Here is a 24,285-nt window from a genome sequence, read left to right on the forward strand (position 1 = left end):
TCAAATTCGCTTAGTGCATTAGAAATATGACGAAACAGTAATACATTGCTGTAAGATGAACATACAGACCGTGAAAAATTAGCAGCATACAATGAACTTCACCTTTGAACCGATACACAGTCTTTCACAAATGTTCAACATTCAGCGAAATTCTGATTTCCACACTCGTTACATATCACTGAACGACAGGTCTGGCAAACTTGACGACTGTAGCAGACACAATAATGATTGGTCTTTTTCTTGCTGGCTTGGGGACACAGCGAGCGTTGTTTGCTCTTTGGATCCAGAAATGGCATTGGTGGTCTTGGGAGAGGTTTCTTCTAAACTCATGAGATTGTTGTTCGACGTCCAGAAAATTTGATTCAGTCACTGATATACATGAATGAGAGCTCGAAACTAGTGACACTGAAACTACATGAAAAAACTAATAAAGCCTAAAAATAAAATGATATTTAGTTGACAAGTAAACTTGGACCATACAGAAAACAGAATTACCGTCTCGTATTGTCAATCATGGCACCCCACAAACTTTCCAGCTGTGCACTGAGGAAGCGGACGACTCGACAATGCTTATAGTTTGTCAGCAGGTCGGTTATCACCTGCCGACAACAGATGTGGATGTACTGACAGAAGAATAACCAACAGAGGAAATAGGAGAGGTGCAAAGTTTCAGTGGTATCGAAAAGGACCGCACAACTCCATTTGAGGGTTAAGAACAGTGTCCCGCCTTTTGTAATGTCCACCACCATCATAAATCGCAGTGACTTCAGTTTTATTGTTGTTGTTGTTGTGGTCTTCAGTCCTGAGACTGGTTTGATGCAGCTCTCCATGCTACTCTATCCTGTGCAAGCTTCTTCATCTCCCAGTACTTACTGCAACCTACATACTTCTGAATCTGCTTGGTGTATTCATCTCTTGGTCTCCCTCTACGATTTTTACCCTCCACGCTGCCCTCCAATATTAAATTGGTGATCCCTCGATGTCTCAGAACATGTCCTACCAACCGATCCCTTCTTCTAGTCAAGTTGTACCACAAACTTCTCTTCTCCCCAATCCTATTCAACACCACCTCATTAGTTGTGTGATCTACCCATCTAATCTTCAGCATTCTTTAATAGCACCACATTTCGAAAGCTTCTATTCTCTTCTTGTCTATACTAGTTTTCGTCCATGTTTCACTTCCATACATGGCTATACTCCATACAAATACTTTCAGAAATGACTTCCTGGCACGTAAATCTATAATCGATGTTAACAAATTTCTCTTCTTCAGATACGCTTTCCTTCCCATAGCCAGTTTACATTTTATATCCTCTCTACTTCGACCCTTGTCAGTTATTTTGCTCCCCAAATAGCAAAACTCCTTTACTACTTTAAGTGTCTCATTTCTTAATCTAATACCCTCAGCATCACCCGAGTTAATTCGGCTACATTCCATTATCCTCGTTTTGCTTTTGTTGATGTTCATCTTATATCTTCCTTTCAAGACACTATCTATTCCATTCAACTGCTCTTCCAAGTCCTTAGCTGTCTCCGACAGAATTACAATGTCATCGGCGAACCTCAAAGTTTTTACTTCTTCTCCATGGATTTTAATACTTACTCCGAATTTTTCTTTTGTTTCCTTCACTTCTTGCTCAATATAGAGATTGAATAACATCGGGGAAAGGCTACAGCCCTGTCTCACTCCCTTCCCAACCACTGCTTCCCTTTCATGCCTCTCTACTCTTATAACTGCCATTTGGTTTCTGTACAAATTGTAAATAGCCTTTCGCTCCCTATATTTTACCCCTGCCACCTCCAGAATTTGAAAGAGAATATTCCAGTCAACATTGTCAAAAGCTTTCTCTAAGTCTACAATTGCTAGAAACGTAGGCTTGCCTTTCCTTAATCTAGCTTGTAAGATAAGTCGTAGGGTCAGTATTGCCTCACGTGTTCCAACATTTCTACGAAATACAAACTGGTCTTCCCCGAGGTCGGCTTCTACCAGTTTTTCCATTCGTCTGTAAAGAATTCGCGTTAGTATGTGCAGCCGTGACTTATTAAACTGATAGTTCGGTAATTTTCACATGTGTCAACACCTGCTTTCTTATATTCTTCTTGAAGTCTGAGGGTATTTCGCCGGTCTCATACATCTTGCTCACCAGATGGTAGTGTTTTGTCAGGACTGGCTCTCCCAAGGCTGTCAGTAGTTCTAATGGAATGTTGTCTACTCCCGGCGCCTTGTTTCGACTCAGGTCTTTCGGTGCTCTGTGAAACTCTTCACGCAGTATCATATCTCCATTTTCATCTTCGCCATCATCATTTACCATGCAGTAAAGCTGCATGCCCTCGGGAAAAATTACGGCTGTAGTTTCACCTTGCTTTCAACCGTTCGCAGTACCAGCACAGCAAGGCTGTTTTGGTTAGTGTTACAAGTCCAGATCAATCAATCATCCAGACTGTTGCCCCTGCAACTACTGAAAAGGCTGCTGCCCCTCTTCAGGAACCACACGTTTGTCTGGCCTCTCAACAGATACCCCTCCGTTGTGGTTGCACCTACGGTACGGCTATCTGTATCGCTGAGGCACGCAAGCCTCCCCACCAACGGCAAGGTCCATGGTTCATTGGGGGGGGGGGGGGGGGGGTCAGTTTTATTATTGCTAAGAAGTGGGACAGTAGAGTACAGACGGTAACTGAAAGAAACACATATGAGACGAACAAAAATGACGCTTTTATTGCTATTGAACAAAAGCGTCATTTTTGTTCGTCTCATATGTGTTTCTTTCAGTTACCGTCTGTACTATACTGTCCCAATTCTTTCTATGTATGGTTCAGATATCACCCAGCTATGTTACTTGACAATGTGTCATCGCGTGAAGTTACTTTTGTCCTTAAGTTTTGCCTAACAGTATAGAATTAGTTAGTGACATGTTCCATACATCGTTTGAACGATTCTTTTATGGAAATGATGTGGAACGCGTCAGTTTACGGGATATGTTTACGTGATTAGTAGATTAATGAACACATTATTTTTAATCCTGCTCATGCAATACACTTAATTTTTTTTTAAACCAGGCTACGAGTTTTCAAAAAGAATTTCGTCTAGTGCGGCTCGTGGGACCCAAGTGATCCACTGCAAAAAGAAAAAAAAAGATTGGTAGAAAATTGCCGTAAAACTCAAAAGTTCACTTGGAAACATGAGAAAAATGATAAATCCGGGGAAGGGTTTTCGAGCGCTCGACACAGAGGTTATCAGCGACGCTGATGGTCGCTGTAATTACATCGCTGAAGTATCAGTGTTATTTTATGGGGTTTTGATGCAATAACTGGACAAATAAAAATCGTTTTCCCGTGATCACGCTCTCTCCTATCTAACATAATCTGTAACAGATTGTATGACGTAGTCTGTGACAGATAGTATTTACATTTCATATTTCCTTAATCATGTTTATTGACGTTATCTTCCTTACATGTACTTAAATAAAGTTTTGATGTGCTTCGCATCGTTCTGGAAGATATGAGAGGTTTTACACCAAATGGAAGTATCATCCTCATCACGTTTAGTACATGAAGAGGAAAGAGCCATTGCAAACACTATCTTCTGTTTGATCAAGAAACTTGAAGTTGCCACTATCAATGAAAGCCAGGAGAGTGAAGAACAGATGCATATGCCTTCTGAGGAAATTACTGATGTCGAATCAGTTTATGAGCCTTTTACTTATGATTTAGCTAATGACTATGCATCACTTCAGAAGGCCCAAGGGCAAGAAGTATCTCGTTATCAGAAATATTATGAACAACAAGGACCAAAAGGTGAGAAACTCAAGGTCACATCTTAGTATGTTTGGTCTACTTTTTAAAGAGGAAAGCGCCGATTCCCCGGCTGTGCATGATGTTTAAATAAGCCGGTGAGCATGCACAAAAGCTAGAGAGCTTGGGCTGATGGATTTAACAAGGATCTGCCTGGATGCGTTCAAAAGATTGTGAGTCGCAAAGTTACGCAGTTAGTAACGTACTAACATGCTCAAGCGCGACAAGATTCAAATGGTTCAAATGGCTCTGAGCACAATGGGACTTAAACTGCTGAGGTCATCAGTCACCTAGAACTTAGAATTGCTTAAACCTAACTAACCTAAGAACATCACACACATCCATGCCCGAGGCAGGATTCGAACCTGCGACTGTAGCGGTCGCGCGGTTCCAGACTGAAGCGCCTAGAACCGCTCAGCCACATCGGCCGGCCGCGCGACAAGACATAGAGAATTCTACGATAGCATTTCATGTGGAATTCACGGACACTATCGTTCTTGATTACTCAGCAGCTAAAATTTCACATACCAACCAATCTGGATGTAATTATGGCATTCACAGAGACAGCACACTGTCTAGCACGGGTAAACAATACGCGATTGTCGGTCTGCGAGCAGCGTCTGGAATATTACATTCGTACACAATTTAGCCAATTATTTCCATGGAAAGTAGACTTCTTTCTCCGCTATTCATTGTCTTCCGTGAACCAAAAAAATAAACTGATCTCCAAACTCACACACAACGTCTTCAAAGTGGTCAAGCGTTTTCTTGAACAATAGCGGGATAACAATCTCTCTCCCAGTATTGAAACAAAATGTTGTCTGGTTCTCGATTCATTTTCACTCCATCAACAGGATCTGTTCTTTAATTCCAAATAAACACATAAAGGCAGCTACCATTCCTTTTGGCTCAACGTCACTTGTTCAATCTTTTGACGTATACTTTTTCAGCTGTGGGATAAGGTCGCTAAATATTTTCATGAGAGAGTTCTACTCGACACCGCTGATATTGAAATCGGCAGTCGTAACGCAGTCATCAAACTTCAAGCACTTAGCCATAATCAATGCAGTGCCCCCATATTCAACATGATCAAGCATGCCTGGAAGAAAGTTACAATTCCAGCTGAATGTCATGCTTACCGCTTAGTTGGTCTGTCTCATAGGCAGGTATGAAATTTCTTAACGTTTAGTTGAAACACGTGAGGTTTTTATTTGATCTAATATTTCAGATGAGCTTCTTTCGTGAGTTGAACTCATTATTGTCTGAGCGTCATTGTTACATTTCCGCGACAGTAGAGGAAAGGTGCCTAATATGAGACACACTTTTGTAAACTCATTTAAAAGACATAAAAGTAAGTGCAATTGTATTTTTTATGATGGTAATAATTTCTTGCATTATTTAATTTCATCATACAATTAACGTATTTGCAATAATAAACAATTTTTCAGAGTAGTTATTAAATCTTCACAAACAAGACATTTCGTAGAATTAAAATCAAGGTTTCCTAATATGAGACAGTAATAATATTTTGCTTTAATTATTTTATTACAGAATAATGACCTATGAATATACAATTTCTGTTATCCTTCACCCATTTCACACTACTTAGGTTTATATTTACGACTTCCTGGGCAAACAAAATTGTCTTCCTTGACACCGAAATCCTCATGAGCCCAGCGATAACATTTCGTGCACTGTTCCCATTTTTCCCCATGTTTGTCTTCAGAAAAGTGCCTGGTACATAACAGACACTCTGCGTCATCGTCATAAATGCTGTCTGAATCCCCACTGTCACCAAGATGGACATCGGGTGCCGAGTCACTGGACGATTCTTCTGCTTTAGGTCTACGATTTGAAGAGTTTCCGCTATTCTCCCCAAATAACTTTCTGGCAGCTTTCTTAGCTTCAGCCTCTGATTTCTCCAGCCTCTGATTTCTTCTGTTTAGTTTCTTGCAATTGCTTCATATAAGGAGTTGAAGTTAGTAACGGAGCAGAGCACGAACGCGATGTTTGACCTATTTGACTATCTCCAAGTGGTTTTGCGATGTGTGAGAGAGGTCTGATGTCTGCTGGGCTGAAAGCTTGACCATCACCATCAGTAGTTTCATTTTCGTTTTTGACATCTATTTCTTGAAGAGCGTCAGCATGGCGGTGAATTGAAAATTCATGTTGCCTAAAGATGCTTCTGTTGCATGGGATGAGACCTGTTTTTCTGAAGGCATTCACAGAAGCTTCCATTGTTGCTGCTCGGCTGTAAGCTTCCCCAAATAACCTGGCTATTAATAAAGGGGGGATAACACGACCTGGGTTACTTGCCAACCACGTTTCTATCTCTTGGGCATAGTAGGTTTCCAAAGGCCTCATAAATCCGACATCAGGTGGTCGCATTTTATGCGCTGAGTGAGGTGGCAAACGTAAAATATGGACATCGTTTTCACGTGCTTTGTCTAACACATCGAGTTTCTTTGTGTGGGAATGATGCCCTTCAAGAATCAAAATGACAGGGTCATTTGAAGATGGCTTTAGATGACTCACAAAATGATCAAACCACTGAGATGACAAGCTGATATTGATCCTGCAGATGCACCGTCCATCAATTCCTGCTTCATATTCTTCCTTGGGAAGTCGATTAATGGTGGAACATAAGTGCCAGCTGTGTTCATACACGTTACAACTGTGATGAGATTTCCTCTTTCTGCTGAAGTCAAGACAGCAACTTATCTCTTCTCTTTCATAGCAATAAGCTTGCTGTTTTGTACTACACAGACGTCATCCCAGTTTTGTCAACACTGAAGACTCGATGCGGGTTATGGTTGACTTTAAGATAGCACAGATTTGGAAATATCAAAAAAATCTCCCCACATTTTCTGGAGTGAAAGCTTTCACTCTTGCTGCTGCAAGACCCTGAGGAGTTCTCGTTGATTAAATGGGAAGTCTCTTAAGGAAAGCTCGGAGCCATTTATTTCCTGCTGAAGCCTTTTCTGAATTGCAGGGATTCTTCAGCCTATTCCTGACAGCTAACTGGAAGGCCATGCTTCGTATCTCCCTACATTTAAAAACATAAAATCGCGCTTCCATTGCAAGGCAGTATGTCACTAGTTCATCTTCCATTTCAGATAAGAGAACAGGCCTTCTGCCAAGATTAACACCAACCAGCTTCTCGAGTGCACGAGTTTTATCCTTCACATACCTTTCCAAACTACGTTTTGGTATAAACAATCTTTTGAGGCTTTTTTAAGTACCCCATCTCGCCATTTCTCACACATGTAATGGCACGAACCATGGCGTCTTTATCCCACGTTTTCCTTTAAGTTGCCAACGCCATCTAAAAACAATAAATATAATAATGAGACATACTTCTTAAAGGACTTCAACTTCTACTGTGAACGGAGTACTTTGAATTTGGAGTAATAATGATCAACTTCTGAGGAAAATACTGCCTTGAAAGAACATTCCAATTTCTGATCATAAGACTACTCAAAGTAATCCCTGTTTATGATAATTTAATCGAATTAAAAAAAAAAACAGTTGCCAAAATTTTACTACAGTAAATGATAAAATATTGTTATCTCACGATAGTATTGCGTAAATGACATATAACAAATAGTGAGAGAACGAGTTCTTCCAATATGCGATAGGTATAGTAATATGCGACACTGTCGCGTATTTGGATCCCCATGCTATCGCATATTAGGATTTTCGCCATCTTACACAAAGAATCGCGCACTTGCTAACAACGTTCGTTGGAAAATAAACCTAATTGTCTATAATTATAGGTAATACCGTCACAAATAACAACAATAAAAGAGTGCAGTAATATCCACTCCCCTTAAGCTGAAATATTGTCTTAACACCGATATCGCAAAAACTCCAAACACAAGAAATTTTGTATCAACCTCTATGTACTGTGTCCGGCTCAGCTATGGCGTCCTACTCACTGTGTCGCCGTCTGACACGCAGTAGACGTGTTTAAGAAACTCTCCACCAGAGTGCAACCCCTAACATGAGCACAGCTGGGGTGTCTCATATTAGGGAACTATTGCATAATAGGCACCTTTCCTCTGTCGGTCACACTCATTCGACAGCCACGTTGTTTCCGATTGGTTTAGATTGTTTGGGCGAAGAGACCAAGCAGCAAGGTCATCGGTCTCATCGGATTAGGGAAGGGCGGGGAAGAAAGTCGGCCGTGCCCTTTCAAAGGAATCATCCCGGCATTTGCCTGGAGCGATTTAGAGAAATCACGGAAAACCTAAATCGGGAAGGCCGAGAGCGGGATTGAACCGTCGTCCTCCCGAATGCGAGTCCAGTGTGCGCCACTTCGCTCGGTCGTTTTTTCGCAGACGGATACTACATTATAGGTAACACTTTTCCTCCGTCCGGTACACCGATATTACGGTACACGGGTAAGTTTTCCGTGTTACACACCTTATTTTTCAAACGTTTACCTATGGCTACTAATAGACACGAAGCCTACGCCTACTACAGTAGTACAAGTTTATATGCCAACTAGCTCTGCAGATGATGAAGAAATTGAAGCAATGTATGACGAAATAAAAGATACTATTCAGAGAATGAAGGGAGACGAAAATTTAATAGTCATGGGTGACTGGAATTCGACAGTAGGAAAAGGGAGAGAAGAAAACATAGTAGGTGAATATGGATTGGGGCTAAGAAATGAAAGAGGAAGCCGCCTTGTAGAATTTTGCACAAAGCATAACTTAATCATAGCTAACACTTGGTTCAAGAATCATGAAAGAAGGTTGTATGCATGGAAGAACCCTGGAGATACTAAAAGATATCGGATAGATTATAAAGTGGTAAGACAGAGATTTAGGAACCAGGTTTTAAATTGTAAGATATTTCCAGGGGCAGATGTGGACTCTGACCACAATCTATTGGTTATGAACTGTAGATTAAAACTGATGAAACTGCAAAAAGGTGGGAAAGGTGGGACCTGGATAAACTAAAAGAACCAGAGGTTGTACAGAGTTTCAGGGAGAGCATAAGGGAACAATTGACAGGAATGGGGGAAAGAAATACAGTAGGAGAAGAATGGGTAGCTCTGAGGGATGAAGTAGTGAAAGCAGCAGAGGATCAAATAGGTAAAAAGACGAGGGCTAGTAGAAATCCTTGGGTAACAGAAGAAATATTAAATTTAATTGATGAAAGGAGAAAATATAAAAATGCAGTACATGAAGCACGCAAAAAGGAACACACGTCTCAAAAACGAGATCGACAGGAAGTACAAAATGGCTAAGCAGGGATGGTTAGAGGACAAATTTAAGGATGTAGAGGCTTATCTTACTAGGGGTAAGATAGATACTGTCTACAGGAAAATCAATGAGACCTTTGGAGAATAGAGAGCCACTTGCATGAATATCAAGAGCTCAGATGGAAACCCAGTTCTAAGAAAAGAAGGGAAATCAGAAAGGTGGAAGGAGTATATAGAAGGTTTATACAAGGGCAATGCGCTTGAGGAAAATATTATTGAAATGTAAGCGGATGTAGATGAAGGTGAAATAGGAGATACGATACTGCGTGGAGAGTTTGACAGAGCACTGAAAGACCCGAGTCGAAACAAGGCCCTGGGAGTAGCAACATTCCATTAGAACTACTGACGCTACCAACTGGTGAGCAAGATGTATGAGACAGGCGAAATACCCTCAGACTTCAAGAAGAATATAATAATTCCAATCCCAAAGAAGGCAGGTCATGATAGATGTGAAAATTACCGAACAGTCAGTTTAATAAGCCACGGCTGCAAAATACTAACGCGAGTTCTTTACAGACGAATGGAAAAACTGGTAGAAGCCGACATCGGGGAAGATCAGTTTGGATTCCGTAGAAATATTGAACACGTGAGGCAATACTGACCCTACAACTTATCTTAGAAGCTAGATTAAGGAAAGGCAAACTTACGTTTCTAGCATTTGTAGACTTAGAGAAAGCTTTTGGGGGGTCAAATACAGGGAGCGAAAGGCTATTCACAATTTGAACAGAAACCAGATGGCAGTTATAAGAGTCGAGGGGCATGAAAGGGAAGCAGTGGTTGGGAAGGGAGTGAGACAGGATTGTAGCCTATCCCCGATGTTATTCAATCTCTATATTGAGCAAGCAGTGAAGGAAACAAAAGAAAAATTCGGAGTAGGTGTGAAAATCCATGGAGAAGAAATAAAGACTTTGAGTTTCGCCGATGACATTGTAATTCTGTCAGAGACAGCAAAGGTCTTAGAACAGCAGTAGAACGGAATGGATAGTGTCTTGAAAGGAGGATATAAGATGAACATCAACAAAAGCAAAACGAGGATAATGGAATGTAGTCGATTTAAGTCGGGTGATGCTGAGGGAATTAGATCAGGAAATGAGACACTTAAAGTAGTAAAGGAGTTTTGCAAAATAACTGTTGATGGTCGGAGAAGAGAGGGTATAAAATGTACACTGGCAATGGCAAGGAAAGCGTTTCTGAAGAAGAGAAATTTGTTAACATCGAGTATAGATTTAAGTGTCTGGAAGTCTTTTCTGAAAGTATTTGTGTGGAGTGTAGCCACTTATGGAAGTGAAACATGGACGATAACTAGTTTGGACAAGAAGAGAATAGAAACTTTCGAAATGTGGTGCTACAGAAGAATGCTGAAGATTAGATGGGTAGATCATATAACTAATGAGGAGGTATTGAATGGGATTGGGGAAAAGAGAAGTTTGTGGCACAACTTGACTAGAAGAAGGGATCGGTTGGTAAGACATGTTCTGAGGCATCAAGGGATCACCAAATTAGTATTGGAGGGCAGCGTGGAGGGTAAAAATCGTAGAGGAAGACCAAGAGATGAATACACTAAGCAGATACAGAAGGATGTAGGTTGCAGTAGGTACTGGGAGACGAAGAAGGTTGCACAGGATAGATTAGCATGGAGAGCTGCATCAAAGTATCTCAGGACTGAAGCTCACAACAACTAATGGAGGGATAGCTCACTCACACATCACTAAGAAGCTAAGGATGGTGCAGATGGCTTCGCAATTCCAAACTTGACGGATGACCTAAGGAAAGCTGCTTCAAATATTTTCGGTGAACAGCAAAGAGATAGTGATCGAACAAAAAACTGAAAGAAGCGAAATCTCCCAAACACTCAACGGAATGATAGTAAAATGTACGTGAAATGTGATAAACCCAAGAACGTACAGTGCTTAGGGAAAATACGTGAAGTATGCGTGGAAACTTTGTAACTTTTTTCCGTTATCTGCCTATAGATATCTCAGAAAGCACAATCAACTCTAGAAACTTTAATATTTAATTTTGCAACTTTTATGTAAGAATAACCAACCCTTACAAACTATCTCATGTGAAAACTAATACTTCTCTTTTCTAATTTCTGTACATTGTATTTCAATATATCATTTAAACAGAATAAATATCTTAGTATTAATATTTCATCAACATTTTAAATAGGTATTTATTTTAGACATTCTCTAAAGCGGGCGTAAAATGATAAATTTGGTTATCATCGTCTCCCAGACAGATGTTAATGTTAGTGCCACTTTGTCACGTGTTTCCAACTAAGGGTTATGATACTCCTGAAAAACTTATATGGAATACGAAGATTCAATTTGGTCAACACCCAACTGCACAGCTGCATCATCGAGGGCACGTATCGTGGTTTACGTTAGACACCAAGACCCATAAACATCCTTAATAATAGGTACCGTATTGTATTGTATGTTAACCGGAGCCTAGAAACGATGGAGAGGCTCCTTCCCTGCCGTAGCCGCAGTGGTCCACAACCCCACGATGACTACCACAGTCCACTTCACTCCTCCACCGCCCCACACCGAACCACTCTTTCAGGGTTATCGTGCTGTTCGGCCCCCGGTGGACACCCCCAGGGAACGTCTCACACCAGACGAGTGTGACCCCTATGTTTGCGTAGCAAGAGTAATGGTGGTGTACGCGTACATGAAGAACTTGTTTGCGCAGCAATCGCCGACATAGTGCAGCTGAGATGGAATAAGGGGAACCATCCCGCATTCGCCGAGGCAGATGGAAAACCACCTAAAAACCATCCACAGACTGGCCGGCTTACCGGACCTCGACCCAAGTCGGCCAGGGAGATTCGTGGCTGGGACCAGACGCTCCTTCCCAATCCGGAAAGCCGTGCATTAGATCGCATGGCTAACCGGGCGGGTAATAATAGGTACTTATAGCCAAATGTAATAAATAGTAATAATTTTGTTATACCTGTGTTTCCTGACCTATTCATTATTACACCACTTTATATTAGGCTCGCCAACATGTATAATTACCGCTATGGACAGCTAAAATTGGTACAATAATTACTGATTACACGTGACGTTTCCGTCGTAATTAATTGTATTTCAATATCGTTGACACCCTTAGCGATTGTACCTTTTTAGCATGGGACAACATGTATAACTTACTTTCTCAAGTCACTACATACATTCCTTTTTTCCTACGCCATTTTACTTGCTTCGTCGAACATAATGCGCTGGCAAAAGAAAATAGTCCTATTTGAATATCACAGTTTTGCTACGTAGCTGTGTCGTATCGAGTGAAAGCAGCGTAGCGATTATTGACACCAAAAACAAATAACGCAGCGTTTTAGGGTTGGCTCGTTCTTTCGTGTCCTTCACCGTTGCCTCTAGTACGAATGACAGCTAGTGAACACTGACGAATTACCCGCGAATATTCGTTCGCTTCCATGCACTTCGGTGTAAACGCATCTGCAGAGGTAGTAGCGCACTGCACCAACACATGACGGCCATCACCTCGTCAATGTTTCGCGAGATGTTCCTTTCACCATTGCAAGTAGCTATTTAATTTCCGAGGGAAACAGAAAATGTTATACCATGAAAACCTAGTCCGCTCATTATGAAACTATGTAGAGGTATTCAACAAATTACGAGTATTAAATGATTAAACTTCATTCCGTGCAGAACATTACGGACGAATACTGCATCCATTGTGACTTGGTGGTAAACAGCCCCCGAATGTTATCTTGATGAATTTTTTTGCCATACCTGAAACAAATAATGTCAGTTCATGAAGACTGCTGGCTGAAGGGGGTGGGATGGAAGTACAGGGAGCCGCGTGGAAACTTTCTTATTTGAAATGTGCGCCACACAGCGACCGTTACTTATTGTTGTGTGAGGTTGAACGCATTCGAAAGGACGAGACCTAACTTTTTTTTAAGTTAGTTTAGTAGCTATCATATAGTGGACGAGAGAGAGGAAGCGCATACATTCACCGAGGCGACTTATTTTTCCAATGGCATACATTCAGGGAACACTATAATACCGTGCCTGCAAGTCGTATTCCCCGTCTAGAATCGATAGTTATGTAGGTCGTTTGCACGCAGACGTGCAGCTGCTCTTGCATTTTCTGATCGCACAGTGAGGCAAATTCTTCATGAAGAATTGAAATTCATCGATACAGCTGGCAACGGTGCACACACTTAATCCACACGATTTTGTTTCACGAAAGAATGCATGTGAAGCCTTGATCGAAAACCTGCCTCATGATGCCTTTGTGGTCTTCAGCGACGAGGCACTTTGCGTTTTCCTGGGCGCGTGAATAAATAAAACGTGCCACACTGGAGTGGCACGAACCCCTGACAAATTCTGCATACAAAATGCTTGATTGCTTGGTGTGCAGTACGCAAAATTGGCGTTATTGGTCCACGGTTTTTCGAAAATAGGGTGATTCTGAACAAAAAACTTCAAATGAAATTGTGTGCAGCAGCGGCGTCGCCATACCAGGAGCCTGCTGAGTCGTCTGGACTCGCAGTACAGCACGTGGACGGCACGCCGACTCTACGCTTCACCCATAGAGTACTGTAAATTACCTGAATAAACGAATGTTACCGAATACCGCTGTATCACGCTGCACTGCCCCTTGACGCTCTTGAACTTGCTCGGCCTCCTGACAAAGTACGGCGCGGTGGGTCCCAGCTTCAGCTCTGCCATCTGGAGTCCCGGGTTCGACACACAGACCCCGCAACAGTGATGTCAGAAGTGAGGCTTTTTGATGAAGATGTCCTCGATAGGGAGGATTTAGAGGCGAGCCATAAGCAAAAGTCGATGCAGCGCAATTAAGGGGAAAATTACAGCAGCTGCAGGGAGACGACAGGGTCGCGTTGGAGGAATTGTTATTGACATTTAGTGATTTATTCGGAACGGAGGGTAGGTTACTGGCAACACCGATTACGAAGCATCACATACTAACGGAGGGTAATACACCAGCGTTTAGAAAACCATATAGGATAGCACTTCATTTGTAACCGCAACTAGAGTAGTTTATAGAACAACTACTACGGGATGGAATCATAGAGTATAGCTATAGTCGATATTCAAGCAATGTACTTCTCATACCTAAGAAGTCGGTGGACGGTACAAGGAAATATAGGTTTTGTTGTGGTTATAGGTTTCTGAATGCGAAAACTATTTCAGGCGCATATCTGATTCCGAATATCACGGGCACATTGGACAAGATGGGACAATGTTAGTATTTTACGACGATGGATTTATGGAGTGGATATCATTAGTTGGAAGTAGCGCCAGGGGATAGGGCAAAGACAGCTTTTAATGTACCTGGGGAGCAGTATCAGTATAAACGTATGCCGTTCTGGTTGAAGAATGCACTGGCAACTTTACAGTGATTATTAGATGGGATTGTAAGGGTATTGAAACCAAAGGCATGTATGGTTTACCTAGATGACATTACAGTATTTTCGAACGATATGCCAGAAGACGTATACACAGCTGTTAGAAAATCGTGGGCATCAATCACTCGTCCTTCTTCACCCGTACTCATATGCGAACACAACAAAAGCGATGTTAGGCAACGTAGTGTTCTGACCATTTCAATGCGCACTTCCCCTGCGCATGGTGGGGCAATGAGCCCTGCAAGCACACATGTTGTTTACATCACGTCTTACAACAGAAACTCCTCTCAGATTTTATGGTAAGATGGCCTGTCAAAACTAAACGCACATCAAGCATGAAAACAGGAAGGTGTACTGAACTTTGAAAAAAAAAAAAAAGCAAAATAAAAACTGTTAACTGTGAACGGTCCAAGCTTAGCAGGTACAATAATCAAGTGAAACTGAACAACACGGCGTCGTAGTTATGTGGTCACGGTGTTGCACTGCCAAGAGGTTGAGCTGTGTTCACAACTCGTCATGCCATTTTTTGTTTTTGTTATTCACATCATGAATTGTCCGTCCGGTAATTGAAATGTTTGTTCTCTTTCTGTAGTCTTGGCTGTTGACACACTATACATTTGTTATAGACTATAAATCATGTGGTAATAATACGTTACTGTCGCAAGTAAATGTGACGAATAGTGAGAGCAAGCGAGATACCACATGGACGTCACACAGAAATGAAAATAACAAATAAACAGGTGGGAACTATGTTAAAACAGAGGAATTCAAAAACGGAGCGCAACATCAAAAACGTTAAAAACATTTTTTGAGAGAGAACAGAGAAACAGTGTGATTGTGAAGCAGTTGCATTCATTTTTCCAGCTTATGTGACAAACTAATATTTTTTCAACATTTCCTTGGAAATGATCACATTCATATGCACTCCTAAACCGGCAAGAAGACATATCTGACTCACTTACCAGGCGTACAAATTAGGTGCGTCGATAAGAGATTCCTATCATATGGCCGGCCGCGGTGGTCTTGCGGTTCTAGGCGCGCAGTCCGGAACCGTGCGACTGCGTGTTTTCCGGTGGAGGATTCTGTTGACTTGTAGCATTGTCATCAAACGTTTGCGGTTCCAATTCGAAAGTCACTTCCTTTCGGCTGCTAATAGAGTAGGTGGACAGAATCAACTGTTATTGTAGGTCCTTATGTTACTTCTCGATGTTGTAAACGGACATTACACAATGACACAGACACAAATTTGAATACAACGGAAAAAAGGGCACGGTTCGTTGCAAGTCAATGCCGCAATGTTCGTTGTATTTGGTCTTAGTGGACGTCACATGACATCCGTTGAAGTTGGTTGTTGATCCCTTCACTCAATCTGACCGAACACCCTAAAAATGAAAGCTTATTGTACTGCAAAATCCCACAGGTCTTAACATATGCGGACATTAGTGACATGATCTTGATTCACGGTTTTGTAATGAGAATTTCAGGGCCTCTCCTGGGCTCGTGACCAGATAGGTTAGATCCGAGACGACTGGAAAACCGTGACCTGATCAGAGGAGTCCCGATTCAGTTGCTAAGAGCTGATTACAAGGTTAGAGTGTGGCGCAGACCCCACGAAGGCATGGATTCAGGTTTTCGAGATTTTTGGGCATCACCGTTTTCCCTTAATATACAAATTTATATATTGTAAAATATGTATTCAATGTCCATCCGAGTGTTTGTTAGAACACCGGGTAAATATTTGATGTAAATCAGTCAAGAACATTTCGAAATTTTTGGTAACAACCGTAAGCAATGTCTTGTGTTTTATAATACTGTGGCGAAGCAAGCAATAAGTAACTGAAAGTGTGGACTATCTTTGTGCCTATGTGACGGAAGGATTAACAGCATCTTCGTTTATGTGTACTACTTGCTTTGTAAGATCTCTGTTTTCACTCCAGAGTATTTTGTCCTTGATTTTCGTTGCTGATTAAAGTAGTACAATTGCAATATTTACGACGTCGGTATTGAACTGCAGATGGTAGTTCTCACAAAGGCGGCCGATAAGCTAATCAAGACTGAGATGATTTGGCCTACTAACGTGGACACTACTCCTCCAAGACACTTCCGGGTGTTTCATAATACATTCAGACTATTCTACAACCGATATTAACATCCGAGCAAGCGCCGGACACTTAAAGTAGAATACAACTCGCAGACGGTGCGCTACCGAGAGGCCTTCCGCTGCACATAATAAATTCGACGCACTGGCGTACATGTCGCAACAGCCTGATCTTTGGTTCCGACTTCTTGAGCTTTCCTTCAAAGCCTGTAGCGTCTCAGATAATAACATGCAATTTGTCCTCAGTAATGAATACTTTATTATAATCGGGTGTGGTGCATAACACGCCTCCTGAGGGACACATCAGGAACAGTGTACATCGCTGACCACGCAAACCGAAAGACATCCGCAATCAAGAAGTGCTGAAACGTGAAACTGTTGGTCACAAGGCACCTTCCGGTTTTTGGCGTCACCCGCGATCACTGGTTTCCACGGCCGACGTTTCTGACGCCACGCTCAAACGGATCTGGATTGGACAGTTACCTGTTGCGATGAAAGACGCAATAATTTCCGGTACTTCCTCATCTTTCGGTTCGCAATGACTCATCGTGCATCAACTCTGTCATGATTTATCATTCAATGACGTTCTTAGTTAACGCCAAACCAAAGAGGGTTTCCACTAAACGGGTAAAACCAGCATACCTGTTTCCATCAGATGACACTGCGCTACGGTAGCCTCGTCATCGGCCGCGAATGCTCCTAGATCTTTTCCTGCTGACTACGACCCCACACCACCACTCTCGCCCTGCCGTCACCGTCCATGAAGTCAGCCGCTGCAGACGTTAACACGTCGACAAGAACTTCCTCTTAACGAGCACCCGCAGTCATTGACATCGGCTCCGATTCGCACGAGAGCGGGCTGGATAATTCAGAAGCCTATCTTTTCATTCCAGTACCTCGGCTCTAAAGGCGACGCAAGCAGTTGAACACGTAACTGATAGTGTGGACTATCTTTGTGTTTTTGTAACGGGCGCGTTAACAGCTCTTTGTTTTTGTGTCGTCCTTGCTTTTGTGAGATCTCTCTGTTCTTGACCCACGGCCCACAGTATTTTGGCTATTGATTAAAGCAACGGATGTAACATTTACGACGTCAGTATTCAATTGTGAATAGTGTTGCCACAGTAGCATAGATTTACTAACTCGTGGAATATGCTGCCTTTCATCACGTAAGCCTCTAATTTTATGTTGCCAAATCAAAAAGGTGGCTTCCACATTCCTACTAATAATATGGAAAGGCGTGCTTTATATATACTGGTTAAATAAGCTTGCCACTTAGGAATGAAAGGAATCTACCTTAAATATAGTTGGATAACTAATAAACGTTTGAGATACCGTACAATAAGTTTCAACTACGCTGTCAGCTTTAGTTTTTGGGACAAGAGACATTTTCAGACACATTGAATCACTTAACATGAAAAACGGCAATCTTAGAATTTTGCCCCTTCTTAGGTAAATTTCTGCTGGTGCCCAAGTTTCTTTTTGAATCCAAACAACAAAAGAGAATTGTGATTACCGCATAAAGGCCTGACAGCATGGCGCCAACTGTCGTGCTCGTAAACATATGCGTCAAAACCAGTACTATGTACGGTAAGTGTGCCAAAATAAGGAACAGTGATCTTTTACGATTGCTGTTAATTATGCTGCTATAAGCTGAAACGTAACCGAAGAGAGAGATCGCTCCCAAACTGTTTCCCTCCCCAATACTTGAATACTGTACTCCAATTGTAGCTGCAGCGAAATTAGCTTACGTTACCAGCATTTCAGTACGAACAATGCAATGAGTGTCGAATGGAAAAGTAAATATACTCACGGTTGATAAAGCGAAATTTACGTAAATGGAGGTCACTTACTTTCCAGTCTGGCTCCGGATAGTTGCTGGGCAACGATCTACAATATATGTTCCCATTGTAGCCATGTCCAGATGCAAGATCTCTTGAACACGTCGATATTATGCACGGTTAAGAATATTATTGGTTATGACCATTTCTAATCTGAACTTTTGCAAAAGTTTTCAGTTTAAATCAGTGGGTGGGTTACACTCTTGGAAATTGAAATAAGAACACCGTGAATTCATTGTCCCAGGAAGGGGAAAGTTTATTGACACATTCCTGGGGTCAGATACATCAAATGATCACACTGACAGAACCACAGGCACATAGACGCAGGCAACAGAGCATGCACAATGTCGGCACTAGTACAGTGTATATCCACCTTTCGCAGCAATGCAGGCTGCTATTCTCCCATGGAGACGATCGTAGAGATGCTGGATGTAGTCCTGTGGAACGGCTTGCCATGCCATTTCCACCTGGCGCCTCAGTTGGACCAGCGTTCGTGCTGGACGTGCAGACCACGTGAGACGACGCTTCACCCAGTCCCAAACATGCTCAATGGGGGACAGATCCGGAGATCTTGCTGGCCAGGGTAGTTGACTTACACCTTGTAGAGCACGTTGGGTGGCACGGGATACATGCGGACGTGCATTGTCCTGTTGGAACAGCAAGTTTGGGAGCGATCTCTCTCTTCGGTTACGTTTCAGCTTATAGCAGCATAATTAACAGCAAGGAATGGTAGAACGATGGGTTCGATGACGGTTTGGATGTACCGTGCACTATTCAGTGTCCCCTCGACGATCACCAGAGGTGTACGGCCAGTGTAGGAGATCGCTCCCCACACCATGATGCCGGGTGTTGGCCCTGTGTGCCTCGGTCGTATGCAGTCCTGATTGTGGCGCTCACCTGCACGGCGCCAAACACGCATACGACCATCATTGGCACCAAGGCAGAAGCGACTCTCATCGCTGAAGACGACATGTCTCCATTCGTCCCTCCATTCACGCCTGTCGCGACACCACTGGAGGCGGGCTGCACGATGTTGGGGCGTGAGCGGAAGACGCCCTAACGATGTGCGGGACCGTAGCCCAGCTTCATGGAGACGGTTGCGAATGGTCCTCGCCGATACCCCAGGAGCAACAGTGTCCCTAATTTGCTGGGAAGTGGCGGTGCGGTCCCCTACGGCACTGCGTAGGATCCTACGGTCTTGGCGTGCATCCGTGCATCGCTGCGGTCCGGTCCCAGGTCGACGGGCACGTGCACCTTCCGCCGACCACTGGCGACGACATCGATGTACTGTGGAGACCTCACCCCCCACGTGTTGAGCAATTCGGCGGTATGTCCACCCGGCCTCCCGCATGCCCACTATACGCCCTCGCTCAAAGTCCGTCAACTGCACATACGGTTCACGTCCACGCTGTCGCGGCATGCTACCAGTGTTAAAGACTGCGATGGAGCTCCGTATGCCACGGCAAACTGGCTGACACTGACGGCGGCGGTGCACAAATGCTGCGCAGTTAGCGCCATTCGACGGCCAACACCGCGGTTTCTGGTATGTCCGCTGTGCCGTGCGTGTGATCATTGCTTGTACAGCCCTCTCGCAGTGTCTGGAGCAAGTATGGTGGGTCTGACACACCGGTGTCAATGTGTTCTTTTTTCTATTTCCAGGAGTGTATAATGATGTCTGTAGGAGACCCAGAAATATAAGTGTAAAGTCAAAAAAGAACGCCCACTACAAGCGAGAGTGTTAAAATCCCACTAGTGAAATGCTGATGAAATTGCAACAAAGTGCCAGAGTTTGAAGCGATCCTGAAAGGCAGTCAAGGCCTCATAATATTTGGTACAGAAAGTGGGTTGAAACATGAAATTGAGAACATTGAGATTTTTCTGGAAAACTTAAGTGTATTTCCCCAAGGATACGCTAATGGCAAATGGAGGTGGTGCATTTGTCTGAGTAGACAAGAAATTCAAATCCATCGAGATGTAAATTAAAGCTGCATGCGAGATTGTTTAGGCAAAAGTCAGTATCAGGGGCGGGCGTAAAATGACAGTTGGATCCTTCCTTCCGTCGGCCTCCAGACTCACTCCTTATGTCACCGAAAACTTTTTTCTCTAATCTCAGTTTGCTTGTACGTAAGTCGCCCAGTCATACTATAATGATCAGTGGAGACTTAAATAATACAACAATCACTCGGAAAAATTACAGTTTTGTTAGAGGCGGGTATGACACGAAATCTCGTGAAACATTCCTAAATGCCTTCTATAAAAACTACGTAGAACAGATTGTTCGAAACCCCACTCGTGATGGAAATATACTGGATCTAATGGCAACAAACGGATCTAATCTCCTTGAGGACGCCCACATGAAACTGGTATTAGTGACCATGACGCGATTGTGGCAAAAATGATTACCAAAGTACTTAAAGACAACTAAAACAAGCAGACAGATATAGATTTTCAATAAACTAAATAAAAAAGCAGCAGTGTCATATCTCAGTGAGGAACTTGAAACTTTCAGAACAGGACAGTAGCATCTAGAGGAACTATGGGTCAAGCTGAAAAGAATAGTTGACCATGCACTGGATAAATATGTAACGAGCAAACAGTTCATAATAGGAGGGACACTCCAAGCTATGCAGTCACTGTAAAGAAACTTCTAAAGAAACAAAGATTACGGTATAATAGGTGTAAAACAGAGCACAGGGCTATAGATGGAAATATGCCGAATGAAATGTTTTTGGTCGTCAGGAGAGCAATACATAAAGACTTCAATGACAACCGTAGCAGAATATTGTCAAATGGTCTTTCACAAATCAAGGAAATTCTGGTAGTACGTAAAGACAATGGTGACACCACAGTTAGGGCCCACTCCCTAGCGAATGAACAGAACAGAAATTGAGAGTAGCAAAGCAAAGTCTGAAACTCTTAAATCTGTTTCCAAAAGCTCCTTTACACACAGATAAACACAGGAGAATCTCCCCAATTTAATCCTCGTACCACTGAAAAAAACGAGTGAAGTAGTTTTAGTGTAAGTCGTGTTGAGAAACGTCTGAAATCATTAAAATTGAACAAAGCTCCAGGACGAGATAGAATCCCTATCAGATTCTGTACCGAATTTGTGACAGTTAGCCCTTCTTCTAACTACAATCTGTCGTAGATCAAGTTTGCAACAAGGTTAGCAAAAATGATCCACAAAACTACTGTCTAATAACCTTGACATTGATTTGTTGTAGAACATATTCTGAGCTCAAATATGATGAGGTATCTCGAACACAATGACCTTCTGCATGCCAGTCAGAATGGATTCCGGAAATATCGATCATTTGAAACCCAATTCGCACTTTTCTCACATTACATACTGAAAGCTTTGGATCAAGACAGTGAGGCAGATGCAGTATTTCTTGATTTCCGAAAAACATTTGGCTCAGTACCACATCTACGCTTGTTGTCAAAAGTATGATCATAAGGGGTATCATATGAAATTTGTGACTGGACTGAGGATGTTTCGGTAGAGTGGATGCACCATGTTGTCTTAGATGGAGAGTCATTGTCAGATGTAGAAGTAACTTTGGGTGTGTCCCAGGGAATTGTGCTGGTACGGTTGCTGTTCATGTTGTAAATTAATGACCTCGTGAACAATATTAATAGTAACTGCAGATGATGCAGTTAATTACAGTGAAGCACAATTTAAAACAATATGCTTAAATACTTAGTCAGATTTTGATAAGGTTTCTAAGTGGTGCAAGGATTGTCAACTTGCTTTAAATGATCAGAAATTTAAAATTGTGCACTTCATAAAACCAAAAACCGAAAGATCCTATAACGTCAGTTAACATCAACGGGTCATAGTAGCAATCGGGCAACTCCCACACTTTGTAGGGATATGAAATGGAATGATCACAGTCGTGCGTAAAACAAGTGGCACACTTTGGCCTATTTAAAATACTGGGAAAAGGCAACCTACCCATTCCGGAATATTGCTCAAGTATGTGGGACTCGTACCATGTAGGACCAACTGGGGATATTGAGCATATACAGAAAAGGACAGCGCGAATGTTCACAGCTTTGTCTGACCCGTAGGAGAGTAACCCATAAATGCCGAAGAAATTGAACTGGTCGACTCTTGAAGATAGACGCAAGCTGGCCTGAAAGCCTACAAAGATTCAAATCTATGATTCTAACAGTATATTACAACCTCATTCTTATCACACAGGTAGGAATCGAGAGGACGAGATTAGATTAAACCCAACACATTTAAACAGTAAGTTTTTCCTCACTCAATACGTAAATGGAATGGGAAGAAACCCTAATAACTGGTTCAATAGGACATATCCCCTTCCATGCACTTTACAGTGGTTTGCAGAGTATAGATGTAGATGTAGAGTCAAAACCAAACAGTCTCGCGATTTCAGCTTGACCAGGAAGCGGCAGTAAACGATGCGCAGAAACAAACATGTATTTACATACGTACATACATTAATACATATTTCATAGATCTTGAATAGAACATTTTGTAAAGATGGGGAACATGCAACTTTAAGAAAGTTTTCTTTACACAAAAAATATATACATACTTACATATATACATTAATATTTGTTCCATAAATCATGAATACGACATTTCGTAATGATGTGGAATGTGTCACTTTAAAATAAGTTTTCTTTACACAAAATAATTAATCAAGGAATTAATTAACTTCTTTTTACAGTTACTACTTCATATCTAAAAATTCATCTGTTGAGTTGAAGGAGTTGTCATTCAGAAATTCTTTTGATTTGTTTCTAAATGTTAGCTGGCTATCTGTCATACTTGTAATGCTAATTGGCAAATGACCAAAGATTTTTCTGGCAGCATAATTCACCCCTTTCTGTGCCAAAGTCAAATTTAACCCAGACTAGTGTAGATCATCCTTTCTTCCAGTGTTGTAGCTATGCACTTCGTTGATATTTTAGAATTGGGATGGGTTATTAATAAAATATTTCATAAGTGAATATTTGTATTGCGAAGGTAGTGTGAATATCCCGAGTGCCTTAAATAAATGTCTGCAAGATGATCATGGGTGGGCTTCAGCTATTATTCTGATTACACGCTTTTGTGCAATAAATACTTTTTCTCTTAATGGTGAAGCACCTCGAAATATGAGCCATATGAAAGCAGTAGCGTAGTAGCCTAATTCAATGATATGTTTATCACCAAAATTTGATCTAACCCTAATAGCATAAGTAGCTAAACCTAACTGTTTCAGCAGATCATCGATGTGTTTCTTCCAATTCAATTACTCATTAGTGCACACACCCAGAAATTTTGAATATTCTTCCTTAGCAACAGACTTCAATTCATGGTTTATATTTATCAATGGTGTTATGCCATTTACTGTACAGGATTGTATATACTGTGTTTTCTCGAAATTTAGTGAGAGTCCATTTGCAGAGAACCACTTAATAATTCCCCCCCGACAGGAGGCCCTACCCACACAACATTTCATTTTTCATTTTCTAAAAGACCTTATTTACAATTTCCTCAGCTGATTCTTGTTTGTTGGGCGTGATTACTGTACTTGTATCGTCAGCAAAAAGAACTAGCTTTGCATCTTCATGAATATAAAGTGGCAACTCATTAATATATACTAAGAACAATAAAGGACCCAAGACTAAATCCTGTGAGACAACATTCTTGATGCCTCCCCAGTTAGAGGACTCTGCTGATTTTTGCTGACTATCTGTACTGTTAATTTCAACCTTCTGCATTTTTCCAGTTAAATACAAACTAAACCATTTGTGCACTGTCCTGCACATACAGTAACACTTAAGCTTACCTAAAAGGCCGGCCGTTGTGGCCGAGAGGTTCTAGGCGCTTCAGTCTGGAACAGTGCAAGCGCTACGGTCGCAGGTT

At 41.9% G+C, this 24,285-nt stretch overlaps 1 protein-coding gene across 1 annotated transcript in view; it reads left to right on the forward strand.

The window, feature by feature from the left end:
* The first annotated feature begins 3,518 nt into the window (after positions 1–3,518).
* Positions 3,519–24,285, forward strand: part of LOC126355463 (uncharacterized) — a 62,620-nt gene continuing 41,853 nt past the window's right edge. The window contains exon 1 of the mRNA XM_050005779.1: positions 3,519–3,795. Within this exon, the coding sequence (XP_049861736.1) occupies positions 3,519–3,795 (277 nt within the window). The remainder of the gene's footprint in view (positions 3,796–24,285) is intronic.

Source organism: Schistocerca gregaria, chromosome 3 (genome assembly GCF_023897955.1).
Source record: "Schistocerca gregaria isolate iqSchGreg1 chromosome 3, iqSchGreg1.2, whole genome shotgun sequence".
NCBI classification, from domain to species: Eukaryota; Metazoa; Arthropoda; class Insecta; order Orthoptera; family Acrididae; genus Schistocerca; species Schistocerca gregaria.